The sequence below is a fragment of the Drosophila rhopaloa genome, unplaced genomic scaffold, assembly GCF_018152115.1.
Source record: "Drosophila rhopaloa isolate 14029-0021.01 unplaced genomic scaffold, ASM1815211v1 contig_163, whole genome shotgun sequence".
NCBI classification, from domain to species: Eukaryota; Metazoa; Arthropoda; class Insecta; order Diptera; family Drosophilidae; genus Drosophila; species Drosophila rhopaloa.
In genome coordinates, this window is record NW_025335043.1 from 7,742,655 (window position 1) to 7,769,809 (window position 27,155).

General features: G+C 39.9%; 3 protein-coding genes across 3 annotated transcripts in view; 1 reads left to right on the forward strand and 2 right to left on the reverse strand.

Annotated features, from left to right (window-relative positions):
• Positions 1–36: 36 nt before the first annotated feature.
• LOC108053291 (DNA replication licensing factor Mcm7) lies at positions 37–2,943 on the reverse strand. Its single transcript, XM_017135894.2, has 5 exons — positions 2,759–2,943; positions 2,325–2,694; positions 1,572–2,073; positions 449–1,506; positions 37–384 (listed from the first exon to the last, which is right to left on the reverse strand). Exons 1-5 carry the CDS (start codon positions 2,787–2,789, stop codon positions 183–185), a joined length of 2,163 nt encoding a protein of 720 aa, XP_016991383.1. The 5' UTR covers positions 2,790–2,943; the 3' UTR covers positions 37–182.
• Positions 2,944–3,434: 491 nt separating this feature from the next.
• The window catches only part of LOC108053284 (division abnormally delayed protein), a 70,636-nt gene continuing 46,915 nt past the window's right edge, over positions 3,435–27,155 (reverse strand). Inside the window, exons 2-9 of the mRNA XM_017135885.2 lie at positions 21,367–21,510; positions 9,872–9,995; positions 9,298–9,765; positions 8,505–8,694; positions 7,326–7,501; positions 6,122–6,323; positions 5,920–6,058; positions 3,435–5,355 (exon numbers count right to left, since the gene is read on the reverse strand). Coding sequence (XP_016991374.2) covers positions 5,201–5,355; positions 5,920–6,058; positions 6,122–6,323; positions 7,326–7,501; positions 8,505–8,694; positions 9,298–9,765; positions 9,872–9,995; positions 21,367–21,510 — 1,598 coding nt within the window. The 3' untranslated portion in view covers positions 3,435–5,200. The remainder of the gene's footprint in view (positions 5,356–5,919; positions 6,059–6,121; positions 6,324–7,325; positions 7,502–8,504; positions 8,695–9,297; positions 9,766–9,871; positions 9,996–21,366; positions 21,511–27,155) is intronic.
• Positions 6,363–7,320, forward strand: LOC108053285. The gene is made up of 2 exons (XM_017135886.2): positions 6,363–6,558; positions 7,083–7,320. Exons 1-2 carry the CDS (start codon positions 6,475–6,477, stop codon positions 7,209–7,211), a joined length of 213 nt encoding a protein of 70 aa, XP_016991375.1. The 5' UTR covers positions 6,363–6,474; the 3' UTR covers positions 7,212–7,320.

Consider the following 27,155-nt stretch of genomic DNA (forward strand, 5'->3'; position numbering starts at 1 on the left):
AAATAATATACAATAAAGTTATACTATCCACCGAAATTCAATAGTCAAATACAAAATTCTTATTTATTTATGACAATGATAAATGGTAAAGTGACAATGTATGTGAATATAATATTAACGATTGGCGATAAAGAGACAAAAACTTAATTACTATTTGTAAGTTGTACGAAGAATGAAGGGAACTACATGAATGTGATCTTCGTGCGTCCCATGTTGACCTGCCAGACATTGAGTTCCTCGTAGTCATCGATGCACTTGTCCACCTGGTCGGGTTTGAAGCCTTTGGTGGTGCAGCGGTCCATGATGTCCCCGATCTTGACCGCCTTTCCAGAGCCAGCGAGCTCGCGAACGATGGCGAAAATGCGATCAGAGGTGTTGGGAACACTGAAAAGGGAAATTAGGTACTTGTTAGAACAAAGAACCAAGTTGAGGCTTAGCCAATACTTACTGTCCCTTCTGGTGCTCATGAATTTGGTTCAGCGAGTCCTTGGACATCTCCAGCAGACGTAGAGCTTCCGCCACATCATCCTTCTCCACGCTATCGGAGAGACGCAACCTGGCCAAAGCGGTGGACAGACGCAGGATTCCCAGTAGGTTACGGGCCGAGGTGAAGGTCATGTCTTTCTGATTGCGCGCCTCCCGTCGCAGCTCCACATAGGCGCCCACAATGTAATCGGTGAGTTCATCAGGAATGGTTGGATTCTTGCGCTTGCACAGGTTAATATAGCGCCGCATGAGATTCATGTCCAGAGCCTTGACGCGAGTCGGCGGCTGCTTGCTGTGGCTGTGCACATAGGTGATGTGCTTGGCCAGCCGCAGATCGTTGTCCCGATCCGGTTTGTCCTGAATGAGCCACAGCAGATCGAAACGGGAGAGAAGGGCAGCAGGCAGCTGAATGTTCTGCTCAACGGTTCGGCGAGGATTGTATCTGCCAAAGGCAGGATTGGCAGCGGCCAGAATGGATACGCGCGCATTGAGCGTGGTCATAATGCCCGCCTTGGCAATCGAGATGGTCTGCTGCTCCATCACTTCGTGAATGGCCGTACGATCGTGATCCGCCATCTTGTCGAACTCGTCAATGCAGCAGACTCCCTGATCAGCCAGAACCAGAGCGCCTCCTTCCAAAGTCATCTCGCCGGTGAGAGGATCCTTCATCACAGCAGCCGTCAGACCCACTCCCGAAGATCCTCGTCCTGTGGTGTACTGAGACCGCACTGCCAGACGACTAATGTAGCCCAGCAGTTGAGACTTGGCCACACCGGGATCTCCCATCAGACAGATGTTGATGTTACCGCGAATCTTCATCCCATCGGGGCGTTTGTCTACACCTCCAACCAACAGAAGCAGCAGCGCCTTCTTCACATCCAAGTGGCCGTAGATTTCGGGGGCCAAGCTGGTGGCCAGTCGTTCATAAAAGTCATCCTGGGCCAGCTCCTCCAGCTCATCGGGAGTCAGCTCGGCATCCTTGTCCGAGATCTCGTCGTTCTTGTTGATGCAAATGATGCGCTATATGGAATTACAAAACATATTACAGACTTATATTGTTTAGCTGCATAAATATAATAACTCACGTGAGCTTGAAGGAATGTCTCCGATAGCAGACCCTGGATCATCTGAGCGAATCCACTTCGCATCAGCGGCAAGAAAACACCTGAGACCACGATATGATCTCCGGGCTGGGCCATTCGAGTGACCTCACCCCTGCACATGATGGTCATGCTCCGGGGAATGTGGCCCACGGGCACCTGGTCGCTGTGCTCCTGCATCTTGACCTCCTGGAACTTGACGAACTTGGAGCCACGAGTCTGTAGATACAGGCGACCCCCCGCCTTATTCACACGGCAATCATCCGAGGGACAATCATGCACCGGCGTGAAGGAGAGCGAGTTCACCGGCTGATAAGTTTCCGAGCCACAGCGATCGCAGGTGTAAGTGGCCACCACCATCATGGGCTTCACCTCCGTGCAGCGGGTCACGATGCCGCGAACGGTGACCAGTTTGCCAATGTGCTGGGCCTTCACCTCGCGGATGGAGTGAGCCTTCTCAGTGGACTGGGGTTTGAAGCTCACCTCGCTGAAAGAGTAGAGAAAATTATTACTATTTAGGCATTTTACGATTTAGCAGAGAGCAATGTTATGGCAAAGTTGATTAACATTGTAAACTAGTTCTTAAAAATCCAACGATTAAACATTACATTGTAATGTATTGAATAAGGGTACAAAAACATTAGTTTTCTAGTCCTTAAAAAAATGCAAACAGGCTTTTAAAGATTATAATTTAGAAAAATTGAATGGACATAATCTCAGATAGATAGAACTACTTACAATCGCTTCATTAGCTCCGAGGGGAAGCTGTTCCGCTCGTCGCGCTGCTCCATGGGATTCCGGGTGCGGGACTCCATCATCAGGCGGTGCTCGATGTAGACATCCAGTGCGTCCTTGGCGCTCACCTCCTGCTGTTTGTAGCTGGGCAGGAGTTCGGCAATCACATCGCTGAAAATGGAGGCATACCGCCGGCAATTATCGATCACCGCCTCCGCGAGGCTCTCGTTGAATTCCGCCAGATCATCCAAGTCGATGGTGATCAGCACTTGCTCCCGGTGGGCCAACTTCACCAGTTGCGAGCCGTAGACAAACTCCTTCTTGCCATCGTCATCGCATTTGCAGAACTCCGACAAAAAGGTCTTGATAGATTCTGCAAATAAAAAACATTGAATGTTTAATATTAACTACATTTAAAACACAGCTTTTTAACTCACCTCTATCCTGAGCATAGTCTCGTCGAGCCATTTCGCGTTTGCTTCTTTTGTGGTTTCAACAAAGAACAATTAATGGAGGACAGCTGCTTGCCAAAGGTGTTTTTAGAGACGCTGTTTGCTGGGAAATGCGAGGAAAACAATATAATGAAAATGCTTCCCGCCAAAAATGCGTTGTATTTAGAGATGGAATATATAATCGAGGTGGAGAAACACCAATGTCATCGATGTTTACAAAACATCGACAAGGCATCATCGATATTTTTCCAAATCTAACGAGTGTTGAGAACGAACCACTGCTTACTAAGAAGTATTGAGCGGTACACTGCTTATTGAAAAAAGTGTCATACCTAGAGCTGCTTGCTATGAATAGAGCCAAGCGGCAGACAGCTTATTGAAAAAGTGTTATAATTTAACTGCTTGCCAAGTCACATTTAAAGGAATTTACTGCTTGTTAGGTTTGAGCATCGGCTAAAACTATCCCCACTCATGGTGAGTTCATGGCATGTCAGCGTTGCCACCCCACCTAACTTAAAGCCCGCGTTTATTTTGAATTTCAAATATTGACGTTTATTCAGGTTTTAAATGAAATTTACAAAAGTTTTCGTTTTTCTGCCGTTACTCTCAATTACTCATAGCACTATTGCGTCTCGCTTTCAATAAACTTGTTGGACTTGCGTTTCTTGTTACATAATTATTTATTGGTTTTTAGGCATCTAAACGTAGTACATTTATTTTGGTTATCTCCAAATAGATTTACAACGATGATTTCCCATCGCACAATGTGGCTGTTTTTTTGCGGTATACATAAGTTACAATTTAATATGTTGCGTTTACGTTTAACTTAAATATTATTAATCACATGCAATAGTTAAATAATAATGATACAAATAATAATTATACATAGTTCAACCAGCGCGCCCGCACACACACGATCTGATCGTGATCGGATCGGATCGAATGTGTATATGCGATATATATGCCAATTTGATGTGTGCGGTGGCAGTTGGCGTTTCCTTTGTTAATTTGCTACTAACTAAATTTGTTGTTCTCGGTCAACTTTTTGCTTTTTACACGTTACGAACTAATCGTTACAGTTTACGCACTAGCATATAATTACGATTTAATTAGTTAATTCATTTACGCATATATATATATATATATATATATGTATGTATATATAGACTTTATTCTTATCGCTGGCGTCGTACTCGTATTAATGCATATTTCATATTCATTTGTATATATATATTTATTTGTTTTTTAGAGTGTCGCCAGCGCTGCTCTCTGGATTTGATTCAGCAGCGCTCTGCCCCACTGTAAAGTATCCGTTAGATTGCAACAATAGTTTCGTTTGAAATTGCAGATTGCGAATTGCAGATTTGCAGATTTGCAAATTGCGAACTGTGATTTGTGCGCTGAACTCTGCCTTTTCTGCACTTTCTCTCAGAATTTCGAGTGCTCCATAAACTCTAATTAGCTGAATGCATTTCATGACATTTCCCCAAGGTCTTCTCTCTTTTCTTTTTCAAATATAATTTAAATAATGCTACATATAATATACGTATATATCAATAGATTTTCATCGATTTTTGTTTCGTTTTTTTTTTGTTTTTTCTTCGTTTTTGTTTTTGTTTTGCGTATAAAGCTGTAAGTCTTCTAGTTTTTCCGTAAAGTGCGTTTACTCAACTAAATTCCATTCGTATGCATTTCGCGTCGATTACCCAATTGATCAATTTCTAAATTGTTCGCATTCGTTCAGTTCGAAATGTGTAGACAACAATAATTTCGTTTAAGTTTAAGTTTAACATTCACTGAGCTACAGCTAACAGATTTATATCCTTTACGTATAATATTTGTGATCGCTCCAAGAACTAGCCATTGAATCTGATTTCGTTACTGTTTACTTGTTTACTTGTTTAGTTACACCGAAAAGGAACAACTTGCTTTGAACATTGAGCTTTATGTACTGTACGCTATATATATTAACATGTATCTGAACAAACTTCACACTCTATGGAAAGGGTTTCGGCTTGAGTCTGAGAATATTTTGTTTAATTTTCGTATAGTTATTTTTAGCGATTACTCGATTCGTATGCAAATCTCCAACACGTTTATATGGCACACAAGTCTAGTTGGATTCGGCATGGAAATTCGATGAGCTCCAAATTTGGAAAAGCTAGAAGGAGAGGTGCGCTTCAAAAGTTCAGTTTTCGCTTCTGGTGTGTGAATTGTTAGTCGATTGCTAGATGAATGCGCTTAGGGCCTAATAAATTACTTGTAACAACTTAAGAATTACACAAATAATAATAATAATGATAATAGTTATTAATTAATGATTTAACTCGATTCTTGTGCATTTGCTGTTGCTGTTGTGGCTTATTCATTCCTTGCCCTCGCTGTGGGGCACAATTAGTGTCCAATCCCGCGGATGGGGCAGCATCCTTAACTGCAACTGCTGAGGAGCATTGTGACTAGAGTGAGGAGCATCCACGTCGCGGTGGCCGCCAGTGGGTTCGACCCACTAGTTTTGTCCCCGTCGCGCGGCTCCACTTGATTCGATGTGGAGTCCTCGGTGTCCTCGATGGTCGTGTGGGATCCTGAAAGGGTTTAATAGAGATGGTTTTAATAGGGTGTATTTTAAGAACAATTTGTGATGAATTAAAACTGCCATAAAACACTTTTCTCAGATTTGTGATTTTTAAAATGTAACTTATTTTGGATATTATAAAGCCAAACTTTAAAAAATGATTGTTAATTAGTTTTAGCTCAATTTTGAACAGATAAATGCACAAAACGTTTGAACAAATATTGAAAAAATATTTATAGGTTTTGAAAACAGATCAAATTTGAAATCGTATTTCGTTTATAAGCTGAAAATTGAACTTGTTGCATACACATAGATTACCCATTTTTTAAACAAAAAAAGTAAATACATTAAATTGTTCAGACATGAAACTTGTTAATAATTTGTTAAAATTGTAGATTTTTTTTTAAATTTTAAGATCATAATTTTTTAAATGTTTAACTAATGGTTAACTGATAGTTCCATATTGTAAATAAGTTTAAATATTATATTTTCTAGATGTTATTAAACACCCTATATTTATTAACAATAAAATGACAGTAGTTTCTGATCACATAAGTCAGAATGAGTAGCTTACCATCGCCGGAGCCATCACCGGAACCATGTGCGCCTCCGTACTCCTCCTCGTCGTCGCTGATCTGGCCCTCTCCGCCGCCGGAGCCTTCTCCCATGTCATTCTGGATGTCGTGCGACGACTGTATGCTGTTGGAAGGTGCCTGCTCAAGAAGTAGTTCAATTAGTTAAGGTCCAACATCCTGAAAAAGGGAGTCTAAACCTACCGCAGCTCCAACGCTCTTGCGGATCTTGATGAGCTTGTCGACCAGCTCGTTCAGCTGGCTGACCTGTGTATTCGGATTGAAGGGCACTTCGGGATTGTAGCGCTGTCTATCGGTTCCCGGGTCAATCAGCAGCTGGGTGTAGTCTCCGAAGCGATCGCCTGTCCAGCAGTGATCCTTGAGAGAGTGCTGCTCGTCACAGAAGCTGTTGATTGAAAACAGTAATACTAACTTAGCAACCTTCTTTTGTAACTCAAACAAAATGGCCCATATAGTTTAACAAAAACAGTCCCAAACAACTATTGCGTGTTGACAAATTCCCTTTTACATTTAAAGAAAAATAAAAAAGAAACAAGATGTTCAAGGAGCTCGTTCTGTGGATGCATCGTTTGGCCCACGACTTTTGCTTATCCCGTCCATTAGCTCCGATACCACGACATGTAAGTCTTGCTTTTACCCATCCTAAAAATAGCAACCTTTTAATTTCTAACACATGTTCATAAACTAACAATAATGTAAACCCAATTTTCCACGTTTAGAGTATTTCCGAAGAAAGTATTAAGACCTATAACTATAATTTTAAAAAATCCCATCTTCCAGACATTTTGTTAAGGCATATGGTCCAGCCAAAGTATCTTTTCAATTTTATTTCAAATGAAAATCGAAATTTGCATATTCGCAAAGCCAAAAAAAAGAATATATTTAGAACTTCCAAGAAATTTAATTTAATCATTAAAATGTAAATGAATGAAAATCTAAAATTGCATATTCACAAAGCCAAAAAGAAAATATATATTTATAACTTCCAAGAAATTTAATTTAATCATTAAAGTGTAAATGAAAGCGTAGTGATGAATAATTCCAAGTCGTGCGGAAATTATAAATGGGTGATTTATTGTACCTCCTATATATTAACCCATTATTTGATGTATATATCAAAAAGTAATAGTATTGATTTTTGCAGGGCTGTCGCGTGCCGGTGAAAAACGGTTTCATTGCCAATTTGATTTTCTTTATTGCCATTGTGACGCCGCTGTACTTTTGCCTGCTGAAGGATGTGATCGCCATGATCACTGGGCCCAAGAAACGCTAGCAACCAGGACATCAGGACCCTACACCATTTTAAGTCATAGCTTGGTCAGTCAATGTAGTTAGTGTGCAAACCCAAACAAAATACAATACTTTGTGGCATCGTCTGAATACTCACTTGTCCACGATGGTCGTGTAGAACTCCTTGCTCTTGTCGATGGTGGCAAGTAAGACGACCATGCCCGGATCCGGGGCCTGGGCCCACTTGATGTTGTTCTTGTGGAGCGGAGGCCGTGCCTCCGCCTCTCCACTGGAATAGGGCGTCAGGCTGGGCGTGCCGCACGTCTTCTTCACCTGGAAAACAAAGGGGGGAATGAGCTTCGGTTCTTGAAAGGGGGTTTCCACTTCCACTTGCTAATCGCCGCAGCTCATGCAAGCCGCACGTGTTTCCCTGCCCAGCTCAGCCACTCGCTGCCCTGCATGTAAATTGCAACTTTCAGGGGGTGGAGGGGTAGACTCTTCCGACTCCACTCTAATTTAGCATTTTAAATTCCAAGCTACATGCCAATCATGCGACGGGGCATCAATTGGATGTCATGTGCACGTTCAACAAGCCCTCGAAATGCCCAAGATATTTTTTCGAGGCTGCTGCTGCAGCAGCGATCAGAACAAGTTCGAAGGCCGGAACTGAATTCCGATTCATTAAATTCATTTAAAATGTTCATAAATTAACTGGCAATTAAACCATTAAGCGAACGTGTCCTTGGGACACAAAAGTAAACGAAATCGATCGTTTCTTTCGGTGGAAAGGAGCAGCAATGCCATCGAATGAAATTACATATAGCTTATAAATGTTTTATGTGATTCTAAAGTTAGGTTAAGTACATCTTATTTAGCAATACATTTTACAACTTAAACAAGCTTATTTTTAATATTTAATATTTTTTCCAAGAAATATAATTTTCCAAGTTAATACTTTTAATAATCCCAAATCGTTTTAATGTTGTGTGCTTTTTCGATAAGATAAATTATTTGGCACTTGGGGTTTTAATTTCTTATTCTTTTAATCTTGGGAGTAATAAATTTTGGAAAAAAATAAATTACCCCAATCCAATATTTTTAATGACGTCGAATTATTTTTATGTTTTGAGCTTGCTGATTAAAAAAATTATTGTGCCCTCAAGGATTTAATATCATGAAAAAAACAAATTGGTTTAATCTTGGGAGTATTTAAATGTTGAGATCAAAAAATAATTACTATTTGTTTAGACTTCGAAATTGTGATTTTTGAAATCACCACATAATGGATATTTATTTAGTCTAATGAGTAGATGGTTCTTTAAATGGGTCCACTCACCTTTTGCTCCAAATCAGGGCTATTGTTCATGGCGGCCATAATTGCATCGGAGAGCTTGGGCTGCAGCTGTTTGATGACGTTGATGATGCCGCTGTCCGACAGAATGTGGGTGGTCACCAGGTTGCTGAGGGCGTCCACCACACTCGACCAGGGGCTGTCCAGCAGGCCAGCGAATTCCGCCGAGCAGCCGCTGAAGAACGTAAAAGAAATACATAAAGTAAACATCAAATATTAAAGCAAACATAGCTAATGAGGGTCAATCTGAACATTTTATGGTCAAAAAAAATACAAATTTAAGAGCTTTGTGTTTATTCGAAAGATATTCTTGTATTTAACAATCAAATTTTATTTTAAATGCCAATCTTTTTTTTTGTTCTAATCAAACTATTAAATGGTTTCATTCTTTGATATTTAACTGTCTATTTAAAATTCGCTTCGGTAAAAATTTAAAATTCATAAAAATTAGTTTCGTTATAAAATATTTGTACAAAAAAAAAACCATATTTTTAGACGTTAGAATTTAGATATTTTCGTTTCTAATAAAATCTTCAAGTGAGCTTAATATCAAATATTTGCCTTTCTAAAAAAAAAAGTTTTCTCTAAATTAAAAAAAATAAATTTCTTTATAAAAACTTTGTTTTCATGAATAAAAATAACTATTTAAATTATAAGGTCTAAAATACTGCCTTAAATAAAATTCACTCTGAAAGTAAAGCATCACTGGGTCTTAATTTAAGTGATAAAATTTGTGTTTGTGGACATAAAGTCCCCCAATTTGGGATTCCGGACTCACCGCATCACGTTCTTGCAGTAGCCGTCGCACAGTTTGGTTCCGCTCCCCGAATGGTGGCCATTGCAGTTGGGGCAGTAGTGCATCTTGAGGAGCTGCTGCTTGCACGTGTCGGTCAGTTGCTGGCCATAAAGGCCATCCGCCTCGCTAAGAACCTCGGCGGCCTGGAGCAGGGCGTTCATGAAGACATTGGACATGTGGACACTCTGGCCGAGACTGGCCTGCAGCTGGCGGGGAATGTCCCCGAAGGGACGCATCTCGTCGAAGTTGTGCTTCAGGCAGTTCACATAGTCCTCGTGCAGATCGCCCATGTTGTTCTTGGACAGGTGCACCTCCCGGTGGTATGCAACCGGGAATAGTTGCACGAAGAACTGCCTCACAGCCTCCTCCAAGTTGCTCTGGACACTCCCAATGCCACGCCTACCCAGCTGCCCATTGCTGTTCGTGTAGTTCGAGGTGTAGATCAAATGGCTGTATGGGGAATAACTCGGTTAGACTTATGGCACAGCATTCTAAATTATGTAGTACATTGGAAAAGTTTATAGCCTAACATTGATAGCGAGTTAGCTCCACTTACTTCATGATTTCCGTGTACAATTGATGGATCATCATGCGGGATTGCGGCACCATATTGAAGTAGACCGTGGAGAAGAGGGTGTGGGTCATGTTCTCCGAAATCTGAGCCAATTCCAGGACGTGACCTGCCGCAAGAAATGAGAGGAGAAGAGCATCCATGAAAGCATTGTTATGGTTATTGTTATTCCTAGCGAAATTTAATCACTTTGCCGCTAAAGTTTTCCCCTGCCGGGATTTGCGAAACTTCTGCCCTAATGGACTGGCTGGGATTTCCGCCCACTCGGAAAAAAGAATTGTTGCCATTGCTCTTTATCTCTGTGTACGAGTAAGCTTTTAGTTAATGAAATACAATTTAATATGGCTGTTTGCACTGCCTGGCGAACTTAAATATGAATAAGCTTGGTGGAATAAAAGTTTGAATTTACTGAAAAATGAAACAACAATATTATAACCCATTAACATTACATATTTGAAGTATAAATTGTTTTTGGAACTCTTTAATTTTATCTTTGGAAATTATTAAAAGGTACAACTCTGGAAGTTTTTAAAGGAATTGAAGGTATTGTCATTTACGTCACTAATATAAGTCTTTATTTTGTGTAAATCATGTAAATTACTCTTGCCCAAAAAGGGTATAAAAAACCAGCCAAATTGGAAACAAAAAACCTAAAAGTGGTGTTTTCTTTTCCTATACAAAGTTAATTATATTTTACGGTCTTAAATTGCCAGCTATCAACTACTATCTATAATCTGTCAATCATTTGGCGAATCACCGAGACCAAGTTGATAAATTCTCTTAATATTCAGACACTAATCACATAGCTGAGCGTAAGAAAAACCAAATGTGACACAATGCACTATGGGGTTTTTGACCACTTTATGTGGCATTTAGTCATTTTTTAAAAGTGCTCTAATTAAAAAAAAAAAATGGGAATGCATTAACAGAACATCAAACTGTTATGCCTCATACTCAAAATGTTAATACTTAACAGCATATGTTAGCATAACAGCTGTAAAGTCAGCTGTTGCATGCGAAAGTACCAGCGCTAAGTTTGCAATTTTTTCAAGGCGTTCTTTGAAATTAATTTATTCGTGTAAAACACCATTTGAAAAGAAAAAAATAAATGTAAACTGATCTCACAGGCTTGTACTATATGTTAAATGTATTAATTGTTTAAATTATGCGTGTTTATACTAATATTTTGTCACTTTATAAATGCACCTTAAGCTGAATTTTGAGGAACAAATTTCAACTTTGGGAAGAGTTTTGAAATAGAAGTTTGCATTAGTTTTCAATGCGTCCAAGTGTATGTTGTAGCCTTGTCAATTCTGAGCAAAAATATGTTAGTCTTATTGTGCACTTTTCCGCACTATTGGTGCAATTTGAATTTTTCTTAGATAACCTCACTTTCTCCAACGCCGACTTGGTTGCTGTTTGGAATAGCAGGAAGGGCCGGCTTGAGCAAGAAAAGGCTATACAATGTTTGATGAACAAATTATTTATAATATGAGGATCATTTTTAAATGTTTGTCCTGTCAGTTGCCCGTCAATTTGGACAAATTCGAATCATTTTGCCTACAAACTGGCGAATTGTTAGTCGATATGTATCCGTGGCTGCCGATGAGTTTTGAGTTTGACGAAATTTTTTCTTTTTGCTTTTGTTGCACTTATTATCATCATCTTTTAAAGGCATGGACCAACAAATTTCAGCTCTTTAAATTTCATTAATTTTTTTTTAGTTTTAACCGATCGTTCCTATGGGAGCTATAGGATATTGTTTCCTGATCCAAACGATTTTCACACTATATGTGCCTAGGGACAAATAATGACGATTGGTAAAGTTTCATGTCGATATCTCCAAAACTGACCGAGTTATTAATTAATGCCACAAAAACAGGTCAAAAACCCCATAGTGCAATGTTATCTGTCAAGGTGTCAGCGGCAGTTGTATTTTGCGAATTGATTTGGATACATAGATTGGCTATCGATACCCAGATACAGATTCAGATTGAGATACAGATACACTCCTCTGGCAGCCTGTCATTAGCGCAGATTACAAATGGCCAAGGCCAGATATATATCGGCATATATAGACAAGTGTGGGATAGAGATAGCATCGGGGGAAACTGTCAAATCGGCGTGTGATTTCTCACACACAAAACAACACACACACAAATTCTAAATTGCAATACGCTGTCTTGTATATCGTTTTCCAACGAAAGTGTCAATCTTTCTGTTAATTGGCAACAAAAGAACGGAGTGCGGAGAACAACAAAATATACACATTTCAACAGGGCAAAAGTGTTTTCAGATTTGTTCTGTTTTCTTATTTTTATTTTTATTTTTATTTTGCTGTGTGTTCTGCGCTGCGGCTCATTTTGATTTTGATGTTGGAGCATTTCCGTTCTCAGCGTTTGAATAAGTCTTTGTGTCTGCTTTTTGGGCTTGGCTTGGAGCTGTGTGTCGATGTGTCAGTTTCTGGGTCTCAACTCGGGTCTCATTTTATCGGCTAATGGCCTTTGATGCGTCATCCGAGGCGAGCAGAGTTTACCCTTTTTAATTAGCAGAACTTACGAGTTTGGGTTCCGATATTTGGCTAAACCAATCGTTGAGCAGAGGATATGCGGCACAGAAAAATAGGGCCCTAGAATGGCCATCAACTCGGTTGGGTTTCCCATCAAAATAGTTTTATGGTGTGACGGATCAACGGGTGACCGTAAATATCACATTTATATTTTAAACAATCTTCAATAAAATTGTTATGGTATTTTAATTACCAGTTAGACGCGATATTATCGGTTGAAAGTGTGTTTTATGACTTGTACTTCCTTGAGTAAATCATAACTGTTAGAAATTATTTTAGATCAAAGAATGTTGTTCAGGTTATTAAGTACGTTAATTAAAAACAAAAAAACGAATATATAATTTTAATTAGATGTTTGGCGGGTTCACAAAAATCCAAAATAAAAATATTAATTAATCAAGAGGCGTATTAATATACAATTTAACCAAAAAGTTTTAGTAGAATAATGCTTTTAATTATGGGAAACCTATTTCTATTGTTTAAAAAAAGATTTGTTGTACACAGTTTACTTTATAATTTACCCCATTTAAGTGTTTTATATTGATACGTTTATCCTAGTCAAGTACGATGTCTATCGCTACGATAAACAGGGTTAAAATGAATTCCCATAGCATTGAGTCAGGACAAATTCGAGTGGATTATGTGTGTTTGATATGAGATTCGATTCCTATGCCATTTTGCCAGTGGTTTAAGCGAGGACCAACTGGTGGGACCGCTAATCGCTCGACAGTGGCTGACAATTGCGCAGGATGCGATAAACAATGCCAGCCAATTGATTTAACGCGTTTGCGATACAAGGCAACCATAATAACGTCAGATACAAGAGATACCAGCGATACGGATAGCGATCGGGGGCAGGAAAGGTGCGGAGCTCACACATCCTGTCGCTAATCTCATTGACGTGGCATAGTTAAAATGGAGCGTCGACTGGCGGAAACATTTAATTATTAACACGCCGCGACGAACGTGTTGATGTGCGGGGATCTATATATTCTCACACTAGGCGACATTGGGAACCCCCTCGCTCGATTGCCTCATTAAATCGGCGGGAGAAGCCGCCGCACAAAGTGAACCATTAGGGAACGAGATGGAGTTGCGGATGCAGACAACAATTACATGACTGACATGCCTGAAATAGCTTCGATTGATTGGAAATATTATCATCCTCTAGCGCTGGCAATTTCCCCTATCCGGATTCCCAGACTCCTTTGGTGGGATATTTGGCTGGTTGCAGTGGCATTACTTCCTTCGCTTCAATGCCTAATTGCAATATTAATGAGCTCTCTGTGAGAGCGCAATTGTCAAGGGGGGGTGGGTATACGGCCAACGCTGCGTATGCTTGATATGCATTATTGCAGCTGCTTTTGTTGGCTTAATACGCTCAATTAAGTTGGAACCCACACAGACCATGGGCCGCCTCAGGTGGCATGCATTTGTATCTTTGTATCTCATAAATTGTTAACTCAGCACTTCACCTGCGGGCTCACACAAAACTTCATATGCAATTTGCTGGACGTTTGCGTTGCGTTGGCTTGTGCAACTAATTGCAATTTCTGTCCAGCTCTATCTTTCTCTCCATCTCTGTCCGTCCGTCTGCCCTCTCGCTCCCTCCACCTTTGTCCAGCTTTTGACAATTAACCAAGGGCACTTTTATTGTTGCAACCAGGAGGATTTTACCGTATCTACGCTCGACCAGCAATCAAATATAAAGCTGGCCAAATGGCTTTCCCAATGAAACATGAAAATTTCATTAAGCTTGCCCTTATTTTTTTTGTGTTTTTTTAAAGACCTTTCAGGTGGGAGGAAAATGGCAAAGGGATCCACGCTCGTCACACATGGAAAATCGCACTAATGGGCACACAGACAATGAAATTGAATTAGACAACTAAGTGCGGCCAGTGTAGTTGCCCCGACGGAGAACGGAGGGCCAAGGAACTCCTTTTGCTCCCAGGGCAATCCGAAAACCAAGCCCATGAACAGACACTAAAAATCCATTCATATGGCTGGAAGTTTCGGTTTACACAGGGGAAAAATAAAATGCATTTATATTTTATTTAGTTTCTCTATTTCTTGCTCTATAAAGCAATTTAAATTTAGAACTGAGTTTATCATTTTGTTGTATAACTTGTAATTGAAAGTTAATTTAACTAATTAAATTAATTTTATAATTCAAAAAGTTCCCTCCAAATCTCAAGTTTTCCACCTTCAAATTTGTTTTGTTTTAAAATTTAAAAAAAACAAAAGTCGGAAAAGACTTGCAAAATCATTATATCTCAAACAAATTGTTATAAGAAAAATTGAATCAAAACTAGTAAAATTTTGGTAATGTAAAAGAAGAATATTTCAAGCTTAAATAAATTTGAATTTTCCTTGATTGAAAAATGCTTTAATTTGATAATAAATTTGGAAAACCTTTAACAAGTCCTAATGTAATTTCGTATATATATTTTGTGCAGTGTCTTTCTTAGCTAGTCGCATAGAGCAAATATCGGAAAAGACTTCGACTGAGTCTTTGGCTTCATTGCTTCATTAGAAGTCGTCGTTTGGCAGGCAGGAGCGAGATTAGCATGCCGAGTTGCAGGCTGTGACCGGTTTGGGATTCGTTTTCGGATTCGGATTCGGATGGGGATTTCGATGGGGATTCGTGCCCCGGGGCAAGCCTCAAAACGGTGCGGAAGGCGTCGGGGTTCGGGGTTTGGGGGGCGGGGGCGGGGCCGGTGGCAGATGCGACCGCGGTCCACAGCCTGTGTTGTTGTTTCCCACGCCTTGGCAAAAATATGCAGCACACACACTCACCGAAAGCGAGCACAGCCCACAGGTTTAGTTTTTATTTTGCCCGCTTTTTTCCCTGCCGCTTTGTATTTTTATATATGTATAGTATTCCCTTATTTTTATTTTTTTTTTGTGGCCGGACTTCTTTGCTCCTCGGGGCACGGAGAACATTGTTGTTTGTTTGTATTTTGTTTGTTGCCTGCGTTCCTGTGCGGATATTACAATTTTAGTATCTGCCGCATTTTTTATTTGCATTTTATATGCATGTATTTGCCCACTATCCCAACTGCGGTATCCGTTGCCGCCTTATGAATGCCACAGCAACTTTGTTAGTGCTCTTCATTTCTTGCCCCGCTTCGTTTTTCTTTTTCTTCGCTCTTTGCCATTCGGCGGCGGGCTTAGCTTTTTAGCCGCGTTTAGCTTCGTTTTGAACTGTGGCAACTTTTTTCCCGGCCCTGAAGTCGCCTTCTTGGTCGTCTGTCCGTCTGGCTGGAGCAGCTCTCTGGGCTTGCCAACCAGCCACCAGCAACCAGTGACCGGGAGGAAGTGGATGGAATGGAGGGCGATGGGCACTGTGGTTTGACTCAGTATATATTGAAAAATTCCTCAAAGAATAAGAGATGTTTAAAAGCCACCAATTTAAATTAAAATAAAATAAGGACAACGGAAAAGGTGATTTAACTCCCAGAAGTTTAGAGTTATAGCCGAAATAGAAAAATTATATTTAAATTCAATTGAAAAGTTACGGAACAAATTGTAAAATAAAATGTGAACTTATTAATATCGATAATTATTATACAATCAACAAAAATAATAAGAGATTTTTAAAACGTCAAAAAATCAATTAAAATTAAAGAAGTACAACAGCAAAAGTTCCTTTAATTGGAAAGTTTCTAAAAAAACAGAAAAATCCAATGTGCATAAAATAAACTAGTATCGAAAATTGTTATATAAACCATTAAGCTTACAATACTATTTTCCACAAACAAATAATGCTCTCAAAATAGAACTGGATAGACAAAAATAGTTTTATTAAAAATAAGTATAATTCTGTTGGAAGTTGAAGTTATGCCCTATTTATATCACTTATATAGTATAATAAAAGACATAACGTAATACTTTTAATTTAAAGGGAAATAAGAACTCACACAAAAAGGCTTTTCACTTTAGTCTTTTATAATTCTCACCATAATAACGTCCTATCAGTTAAAAACTAATTGACAATTAATATGCCTTAGCCATGATGGCCCCAGTTGACTCCCATTCTAAGCACTCCCTGCCCCACCTGCACCATCTGGAGCTGCAATCCAGCCCACTGTGCGTGGCAGTCAGCTTAAGTGCATGTATTGTAACTAGCTATCTGCAGGCGTGCCAACTTGGCACGCCCCTTCGGCGGAGTACCCTGCCATCCGGCCATCCAGCCATCCAGCCATCCAGTCATCCAGTCACCCAGCTATTCAGCCATCCAGCTACCCAACTCGCCACTCCAACAGCTGTGAGCCCTGTGGCAAGACGCTCTTGGCAGGCAGTCGCATCTCGACCCAGGCCCACACCATCCAATGCGATTCGGAGGGGCCTCGACTAGAGCCCCTACACAATGTCAAAGTAATTGGATGACTTTTCATTGTTGGAACCGAGGAGTATGCAGTCCACAGAGGTCGACATTCTTCTTTTTCGGTTTAGCTCCGTTCTGACATATTGAAGTGCTTCAAAGCATATGCATCAATTGGCCGGGGCATGGGAGTTATTTGATCTGGCAAGACTCCGAGTTGCAATCCCAATCCCATCTCCAAATTGGATCGCCTGCTGTTTTGTTTTGGTATCAAGTTGCCTTCCGTTTTTGGTGGCGCGTTAATTACAAGCGCGAGCTTTCAGCGTTTAATTTGCCAAGCAACTAATTATGGTAATTATATATGCACACAAATGGCGATATTGGAACGCAAGTGGCAGACAAAATGGCATCGCTTGTGTTTGTTTAAGACGCCGCTAATTAATGAAACGAGTGGAAATTTAAGTTTAAAGACGAGGCTCCATTAGTAATGCGGCATTTGCTTTGTCAAACATTTAAATAATAATAGATCTTGGGAGCCAACTAGAATGACAACTGGTTTTAAGTCGGGGGCGTTTCTTAGCCGCACGATCTGCAGGTGTTCGTTGGCTTTGAACTTCAGTTTCCTGTCGATTTCATTGAGAAATCGAAACTGGAGTCTGAAGGTCGCCTCTAAAAAAAACACCAAATAAAAAAGATCGACGATGATGTGAACGAGCTTGGGCTGAGATTAACACTTAAAAGGTTTATTTTAATTATTATTGGTTAAGTTTTAGATCAATCATCCCAATGCACTGAATAAAATGTAAATCTTTTTGTTTTTTTAATTTTTAATTTTGGTAATAAACATAAACTTCTTTATTTGTTGCAGTAAAAATAGTTGTGTAGCTATCAGGCAGGAAAAAATGAATAAATACAATTATGATTTTGATTTTTAAGTATCATGAATAAAAGTTAATTCTACTTTTGCTGACATTGCTTCTCTGTCTGGCATTAAAGGAATCTTCACACAAAACTGTGTCCAAATCCGAAACGTTTCTCAATAGGTCATGAAAAATACAGAGCTTTACTCCAGATTGCCACCACCCCCGGCCGATCATAGTGAAACCTAATGACAACAACAGGAAACTTTGGACCTGCCACTGCAACAACTTGAGGCCGAGGCACTGGCAAACAACCTCGCACAGCCTGCACTCTGTGTGACAAGGCAAACAAAAGCCGGCTAACAAGCGATGGCGGCCAAAAAACCACTTTAGCCGTAAAGACAAGAAGGCAGCCAGGCAAAGCACAAGATATGGCCGAGAAGACTTAAGCCCGGGCCAAGTTGCATCAACAACAAGAGAGAGAAAGGAATAGAGGTGGGCGAGGGGCGGAGGGGAATGTTGCCAGTTGCAACTTATGAAAGTGCACGCATTGCTGCTGCAGCTGCCGGGGCTGCCACAAAAATAAAGAAATAATTTTTGCAGTTTCCATTTTTACTTTTGCTGTTTGTTTTTGTTTTGTTTAAAGGGGCAAAAGTTGTGCTGGCAGAGCAGTAAGTCAGCATTTGGAACTTTTATGCTGGCGCACGCCCCTGCCCTCAAATGCAGGGGCGGGGGGTTGGAGGGAGGGGTATCAAAAAGGGGCTAAGAGGGGTGTAAGGGGGCGGCCAGGTGACAGGACGGTGGGTGGAAATGTTTTTGCAGCCAAACGCATTAAGCGCGTGAGCAACACACCAAAACGACAGTGACAATAAACAGTGAAAAAAACTTTAAGAAATAGCGCAATTTAAGTAAATAATAAAAACAATTTAAAGAAATATTTAAAATATATAATATATAAATATATAATATCTAGGTACATGCTTAATTTGAATATGTTTCCTTTGGGTTTTCTAAGCTTTGTACGATTTAAGAGACTAACTGTGTGTTTTTTAGTCAGTTAAAGTTAATTAAATTAGCATAATTATTGGACATATCATTCAATTATCATTTAATTTTATAAAATAGTTATTGATATTTGTTCTCAGTGGATCGGCGACAAAGAAAGTATCAGGAATGATGATGATCATGGTGGTTTGACGGCGGCTACGTGGTAAGTGCAATGGAAACGCATTGCGTTGGGGGCGGAGTGGCTGGGGAATTGGGGATTGGGCAGATCTGCGGATTGGGGTTATTTGGGGGAACGGGCCCATATAATTCGTAAGCTGCGAAACGTGTTTAAACACGCAAATACTTGCTTAAAAATAATACGTCGAACAAAGCAGCCAGCACAAAGGCAAAGCAAAGTGTGTGCGAGTGAGAGGGCCGGAGTCGCAACAATGGGCGCGGAAACGGAAGGGGCGGGGTCGGGAGGCGTGGCACGGGGGCGGATGAGAGCTGCAGCCGGAAAAATAGCAGAGGGAACGAGAGGTTTTTCGAACAGGAAGGAAGCCCCGGTTTGTATTGCATATGCCACAAGCTGTTGTAGTTGGCAAGTTTATGGTACAAAATAGAAATATGCATTTATTTCGCATACCATAATATTTTATGCGTTAGAGAGAACCCAGGAGAAAGAGCAATAACACCAGCGATTGCCAAGAAATGCATAAAGTTTTATAGTTGCGCATTTTTCGGGGCTGGAGTGCTGTTCCCAGCGGAGAACATCACGCATACGCCGGGTGTGCTCCAAGAAAGTAAATCAATTTTTATGGCCACTCTGCTGCAACTAAAGGAAACGCGTGCCAACGCAACGACTCGCCGATAAGCACAAGTACGCCGTTTGGGCCAGAAGTTTTTGGCCAACAAGCAACCCGTTATCAGCAGCAGACAAGCAAACAGTTTCAGTTCCCATTAACTATCGTTTAACCATATCAACAGCCGGCCCCAACTCGCCAGTTGTCGGGCATATATATTATATTTTAAATCAATTAGCCAACTGTTTCATTAATCTTACCGAGCATTAGCTGCACCCCATTCATCCATCAATCGATCGCTGACTTTTACTATTGCATTTGCCTTTGTTTTTGGCCTAGCATTTGCAAAATCAAATAAATTGCTGCCGCAATTGGTTTTAAATAATTATTATTATTTGCTATATTGCTCGATTGTTAGGCTAAATGACTTTGCCGATTGCATTTTAATTTTTTGCATGTTTTGCTTATCGAATACAACGTGGGACATTTCTACTGTTTGCCTTGTGTGACATCATTGTTTATTAAATTCCCCAATGCAAATTGAATGCTAATTGTTTGAGAAATACTGTGCAGTTCAAGTGAATTGGAAATTAATTTAACTGGAAATCAAATAAAAGAATTATTGAGCTCCATTAACAAAAGTATTGATTGTGCTTTTGGGAGTTCATGTTCGAAGTGGACCGTTATCGTTTTAGAAACGATAATAAAATATTTAAGATTAAAAGTTTCAAATTTTAAATATGACCAACAAAGAGGTTGCTTTATACCGAAGGTCAAATGTTCAAGAGTATTCTGTGATTTCATCGAACAATTTTGCTTGAGTGGCCATCAACAAATTGATAAATTTAAAACTCAAGTAGTCAACTAATGTATTTAATGACTACTGTGTTCTGTTTTGCAGTCATATAGCCCAAAGGAAGCTTCAAAATTTAATGAGCCCCTATGCGAATGAATCAATGGGCTTGCATAAATTAAGCTGATGACAACACACAAAATGCAAACAAATGAGCCAAATGTATTTATATAAATTGCGGATTCGCGCAAACATGCAGTATATATCCGAATATGTGTGGGCATGTAGAATGAGGAGGGCGTGTTTAAAGTCTTTTTGAATGCGCGCCCATTTCCAAGAATTGCCAACTCAGACCTTCGAGAACAACAATGAGGCAGCAACAGCAACAACAGCAACAGCAACAACAGCAACAGCAGCAACATCACAGCGGCAACAGCAACATCAGCAGCGGCAGCACCCCAAAAACTTGCTTTAAAATGAAGCGAGATTTACAGCATGTACGACAACAATTTGCAGGCATTGTGTGAAAGGGGCAGCCCAAAGGGGCGGCGGGATGTGGGGGCGTGGCAGCACCCAAAACGTGACCCAGACAAAGTTTGCAAAATTGTCTAAAAAGGGACAGCGGCCATAACAACAACAACAACAACAACAACAGCAACTGCTGCGACAACAACATTATTTAATGCCTTTTTAATTAGATGCAGTCAGAGTCGCGTTTGCTGCATTTTAAAACAGCCAACTCGGTTATGGTTATGAATCCTTATATACCTTGGTTATATTTTTATTTCACTTTATTATACAGTCGCTTTGATCTGCATACAAATTCAAATTACAAATCAATTTCGCATTTCGCGTTTCAAGTTTAATTTGGTTAGCTCACTTCGCAGATTGCGAGGCGAACTTTTATATCGTCATAATTCTGCGCCGAGATATTTCTGTAGGGCAGATGAATTTGCATATGATAAATTATTTATTGCCACGAAAAATATACTTTGGTCTAACGCTCGGAAAGAGACCAGCCAACTTTGCAGACTCTTTGGCCAGAGATTTGCATAGAAAGGCATTTTGCCTCCTTTCGATTTCACTTCAGATCCCCCCGGCAATCCCCCTAATCCTTTCTTCCCCCCCGCCGACATCTACTCACCCTGGAATTGTTTGGCATTCGTCTCGAGGACTCCGCGCAGGCTGCTGGTGTGGTGGTGCAGCAGATTCTTGAACATCGCGGCGGCTTTGTCACGCAGCTCCAGCTCCGTGGCATTGTTGCAGCAGCTTCCTCCGCAAATGGCGCCTGCAAAATTAAAATTACGTTGCGGATGAGTAAAGATTGGCAATTGGGATTTTGTCTTCTTTTTAGGCAACTTAGCAATAAGAGAAAACAGGGTGGATTAGACTTAATTGCTAAGATAAAAACCTAAAGACTTGAAAATAAGTAAAGATTCTATTAAAGGGAAATAAATGTTGTATGATTATATCTTTTTAATTATTCTTGCTTTTTAGTTCCTAAAAAGAATATTAAAATATATTGATGATTCATTACTTGTTTTTGTTATAGAATGAAATATATTTATTACTGAATGATTTTAAGCTTTATTCAATAAGTACCTTGTACCTTTAAATAAAACTTAGCTTTTTATGTATTTTTTAGTTACCTATTCAATTTGTTCAAATTGTATTTATTTTTTATTAAGTAATATATTAGTTCTGAAAAACATTTAGAAGATTTCTCGAGGATTAAGTCACTTGGAAATATTTATAAAATTAATTGGCCACTAATTCTTTACATCACCATATTGCCATGTAAATATTGCGATAGCTTTTTGTAAAATAAGCCCTGTTTATCCATCTTCCCAGCTCATCTTCTGTTGCATCATTATGAAACGCCTGCTGCGCCTATATCATTTTCGAATTATCGCACAAATCAAATATTTACTCATAGCTTTGTGACTGTGTGTGGGCGTGTGGGTTGTCTCGTTTAATTGTTTATGGCTTTAAAATGGCAGTGGGCGTGTTGGCCAGCTCGGCTGCAACAACAAAGTGGCCATAGTTTCCGATTCCCGGCGTGGGCTTAACAATTTACAATATATAAATGCACAGCAAGAAGTAGGAACCGATTGGCTTAACTTGTTCCATCACTGACTGTCGCGTTAATAACTTTTAAATTGCTTATAATTGCAATTTTTGTAAGCCAGCTGAGCGACACAATCGGAGCAGTTTGGCTGATGTTGGCCCATAAAACTCGCAGCAGGCAATGATTGTTTTTCCAGCTGCCACTGAAATACGAGCGCATTCCACTAATGACAATGGATGAGGGGGGGGAAAAGTGGGCTAAGGCGATTTTCAACTCACTAATCGTTGTGCCCCAGAAAATAGTGTCTAATGAAAGGCGGAAAAACGCCGCCAGCCAGGACAATAAATATCTGGACAAAAGACCGCTGATTGCTAGGTCTTATTAAAAGCGAATGATTTTCCATTCCCTATCTCTAGGATACTTATTCACTCGACTATCCTGATTTACGAATTACATACGATATCTGTATGTGATAATGAGGGGAATCCCCACATTGCTGGTGTCATAAATTCGTGGAGAAACAAATAGTGTGACAGGCTTTTTATGACAACTGCAATGACAACAGCAGAAACAACAGACTTTTATGGACGTGTCTGCCCCTCCGTCTTTATAGTTTTAAATTTAAATTAATGGCTTTTACGCGATGTTCCAGCGCCTACAATCGCTGAGTGCCCCGATTCGGTGGCCATATGTTGCTGTCGTAAAATTAGCAAACGAAAAATGAAATGAATTTGACAAAAGCAAATGCAGATGCAGTCGGCACGGCATCTATTTTGTGTTAACTAATGGCAAACATCAATAGTTGCAGTTAATGGCCGACGGGGCCATGACACAATTTTTGGCCTCGCAAATGAAATGGAAAATGACAACAGATTTGGCCCAAAGCCATCAGCCCAATGATATCCCGATATCCGAATTGACCTGCTGCCAGTCAATCAAACTCGACAAAGACGAAAGCCAAACAGATTTTAGTTATGTGCCATCGATTTGCGAGCTGTTTGGGATCCCCAAGTGACCCAAAAGGATTTGGCTTCCCTTTTCCCTGCAATTGCATTGTATAACTTATCGATTAGGGGATGCCCCCCCCGCAGGCTCCTTTGGCTATGATGTGTTTATGCGTTTTTGCAACGGCTCGTCCATAAATCGGCTTCGGCCATGGCAAAGGGTTGTGCCACCGAGCACTTCCCACATGGCAGTTGGCCAGAAACCGAGGCGTCACTCAGTCAGCGAGTCACTCTGTCTGGGGGGAATACAAAAATAAAGATATGGCCAACGGAAAAGCGGAGGAAAAGTGAAAAAAGGAAGCTATTGCAAGTTAAACCTGCCCCGACAATGTTGGAATTCTTCGCTTTCGAACTCTTCTCTGTGGCTCAAGAGCTCAGAACTCGAGCAGCAGAAATTCAATTCAATTGCTGCAACGTGCATACACATACACATGCACTCGCTGGCTGGCAGGACCTGCATACATATATCAAGCCGTGGCCCAGAAAAGTATGCTATGGCAAACTGTTTCTGGCAACGGACTGCCAAATTGCAAAGGAACGTAGAACGTAAAGGGAGGCCCAAAGCGGTGGGGGGTAAAGTGGGGGGCTGGGAAGCCACGAGAATAGAGAGATGTATCAACACCGCGGGAAAAAATATCACCAAAAAGTAGGCATCAATAACAAACCGCTTCCCACTTAAGAATATCTCAGAAAAATCGTAAGCATATTAATATATTTATATACTTCATATTACAAATAATTGGTTTCAATGTAATGTTTTAATAAACAAAAATAATTTGAAATAAATACCACTTTACACAGTTTTTATCTGAGTTATCATATAATTATATTTTGTTTCTGCATTAGAGGCATTATTTATGGTAAAAAGTGCGTTATTGACAACTTAGATTTAAGATAGAAATATATAATATATTTTTTTGTCGCAACTCAATGGAGAAATAAGACTGTGTAAAGAAACCTTAAGAATATAGAGACGAATTTGTAACTTCTAAGCTTTCGTATATCCTAATTTAAGATACACAACTAAAAATTATATTTATAAACAAGCCTGTTTTAATTATTTTAATATATTTTAATATAAATTTAGAATACAAAATATTGTTAATACAACAAAGTATCAAAATTGGATTCATCTTAGATGATATTTTTTCTCCATTTGCTATTGTTAAAGTTATTTTTTGCTGTGTAAAAAATGCAAATCTCATGCATGGCCAGAAAATGCTCTGCCAAAAATACCAAGGAACGGCCCTGACCGCAAAACGGAGGAGGGGTTGGCAAAAGGGGGGAACAGTGGCCCCATTACTTCGCCCCAACCCCTCTGCATCCCCGCCCCTTTCCCACAGTCTCTCTATATTTTCAGGCCTTGTTTTCCAGCCTGTCACCGCAAATGCAACTGACGACGTGTGCGAATTTGTTTACTGTAATTGTCTTCACTGTAAAAGTGGGTGTGCGGCGGGTGGATTACACACATGAACACACTGCCACACGCACATGCATATTTGTGAGCCATATATATCCATTCAGATAGGCTCTGGCTCTGTGGTTACTTGTCTTTTGGCATTAGCCAAGTTGGCTGGTAGCCAAGAAAGCGCTTAGCCCGCAAAACACTTGGCTCTGGGAGTGGATTTTGCATACCTTGACATATTTCGAGTGTCCTTACTCCAACGCCCCCCCTCTCACCTCTCCCGTCTCCCCACCCCCACACTTCACTTGCCACAGAGGCATTCCCTGTGGCATACGCTACTTGTATGCGTTTTCAATTTGCACAATTTACTGTAAACGTGTTGATAATAATGAAGCCAAGAATCTAAGAATTTGCTACCCGTCAAAATGTCGGAAAGTTGGACCTGGCTGCTGTAATTAAAATAGATCCCTGCTATGCGTGCACAACTATTTTGACAACCATTGTTTAAAAAATAATTTAATTATAAAGTGAATAGGGGTATTTACTAGTAAAAATTAAGAAGTCCACAGAAACTATATTTTTGTAGAGAAAATAATTATATATCAATTTTAAACGATTAATAAAAAAAAGTATTTTTATATTTTATTTATAGTTAACACTACTAAGATTTATTTGCAATTTGTTTGAAATACATTCAAATTTAGTTCAATAGAGTAAAATATTATTGAAATAATTGTTTCTACATTGAAATTAATAGCTTTGATTTATGATTATCGCGCAGAAGCGTTATCAAGCCACATCTTTTATTATAGTGGCCCCAAAACCTAACTCATTTTCCATCGAAATCAGCTCTAATATTTACCCAATGAAATACATATAATCCCCCAAAAATGTGTTATATATTTTGAGTATAATTTACTGCCTTGATTGAAAATCAATTTAATTTCACCTCACACACAACACAGGTCGCAACAAATAGTCAAAACGATTGCCGAAAGCCATAAATTCTCTAATAAATTTATGAACGTGCAGCGACTGCAATGCAAACCAAATAAAAACATCCGTCGCGGTCGCCAGAGGCTTCCTATGACCGCTGCAAAGGGGGGGTGTGAAATGGAGAGGGGGGATTTAGTCAGCATGTCACACACAATAATTTAACTTTTTTTTTTATCAAAAACTGTTGACAACTACTTGTCAAACACGAACAATTTGTGCAGCAGTCAGAGGGCGATAACAATTAAGTCAACAAATGGCGGTGAAGGGGCGCAGGGTGGGGTTCAGGGGTTAGGGAACCCCATATCAAAGTGCCTGGCCTGCTGTTCGTTTTATGGTTCGTTGGTTTCTGTTTGCTGTTATGACACGTTTGTCCCAAACATAGATCATCGTTAGATCGCCAGGTCTTTTCCTTTTTCCCCTTTTCTATTTTAACATTTTCAACATTTTTCTTTGCCCGGGGAAACTACCTTTACTTCTGGTTCGTTGAACTGTACCAGTTTATATTTAGGCATCGCTCGTATTGTTTATTGGCCACAATTGTATATTTGCGATTTTCATATCTTATCCAACGAGCCTTAATTTGAGCCGCATCAATGTCGGCAAACAGATCCCTGGCAGCCGTAAAAATAATATCAAATGTGGTAAGTCCCCTAATGGAAAATGCAGGTGATACAGTGGAATAGCATTAAACTAAACCACATTTAGACTAGATTTTTAATCAACTCCTAAGCGTGGTATTTTGTCAGATAAAATAAATACAAAAATAACTTTTAGTAGAAACTAAAAAGCCATTTTAAAAATATTCTACACAATTATTTTTAGATCAAACAAATATAATTTGCATAACTTTATAATCAAAATCATAAAAATCGATAGAGTAAGGCTTCCAAATGCGTATTAGTCTCTTGCCACTGTGGTGGCATTTTCAATTATTTGTTATTTTGCATATGTTTGGCAGCGATTATTTGGCATTGCAGCTGCCACGCGGGAAAATCCCAACAATTCTGCTGGTAAATTGTTAATGTGCCGCATAAGTTTTCAATTTGTGTGGCAAATTCCGCACGGATGCTAACTTGCAACATTGCTGGTGGTGGTGTTGCTGCTGTTGTTGCTGCTCGTGTTGCTGTTGCTGCTGCTCGTGTTGCTGTTGCTGCTGACATCGAAGCTGGCAGATTTTGGCGCCACGTCTGCGTGGCATGTAAAATTTATTGCGTCGGCTGCAGCGACAATCTCTTTGCCATTTATTTGCATTCGCATTTGAATGCACACAAATGTATCTCGGCGTAACTGTATCTGAATCTGTATCTGTATCTAAGCTTCCTTCGGCCTGCTGCACGCACTGCACTTTGTGCTAATCTTGCAATGAAAATGTCAGCTGAGATTATGCGTGCCACAGAGTGCTAGTCGCGAGTTGCAAGTTGCAAGTTGCCAGTTGCTTGCCCCCATATTTGGCCAGCTCG

Bases quoted from the DNA above. Each gene is read 5' to 3' on its own strand.
- LOC108053291 (XM_017135894.2), bottom strand. From the start codon at position 2,789: ATGGCTCGACGAGACTATGCTCAGGATAGAG. The intron at 2,695-2,758 runs GTGAGTTAAAAA...TTTTATTTGCAG, and splicing joins AGACTATGCTCAGGATAGAG to AATCTATCAAGACCTTTTTG. The intron at 1,507-1,571 runs GTGAGTTATTAT...AATTCCATATAG, and splicing joins AGACATTCCTTCAAGCTCAC to CGCATCATTTGCATCAACAA.
- LOC108053285 (XM_017135886.2), top strand. From the start codon at position 6,475: ATGTTCAAGGAGCTCGTTCTGTGGATGCATCGTTTGGCCCACGACTTT. The intron at 6,559-7,082 runs GTAAGTCTTGCT...TGATTTTTGCAG, and splicing joins TAGCTCCGATACCACGACAT to GGCTGTCGCGTGCCGGTGAA.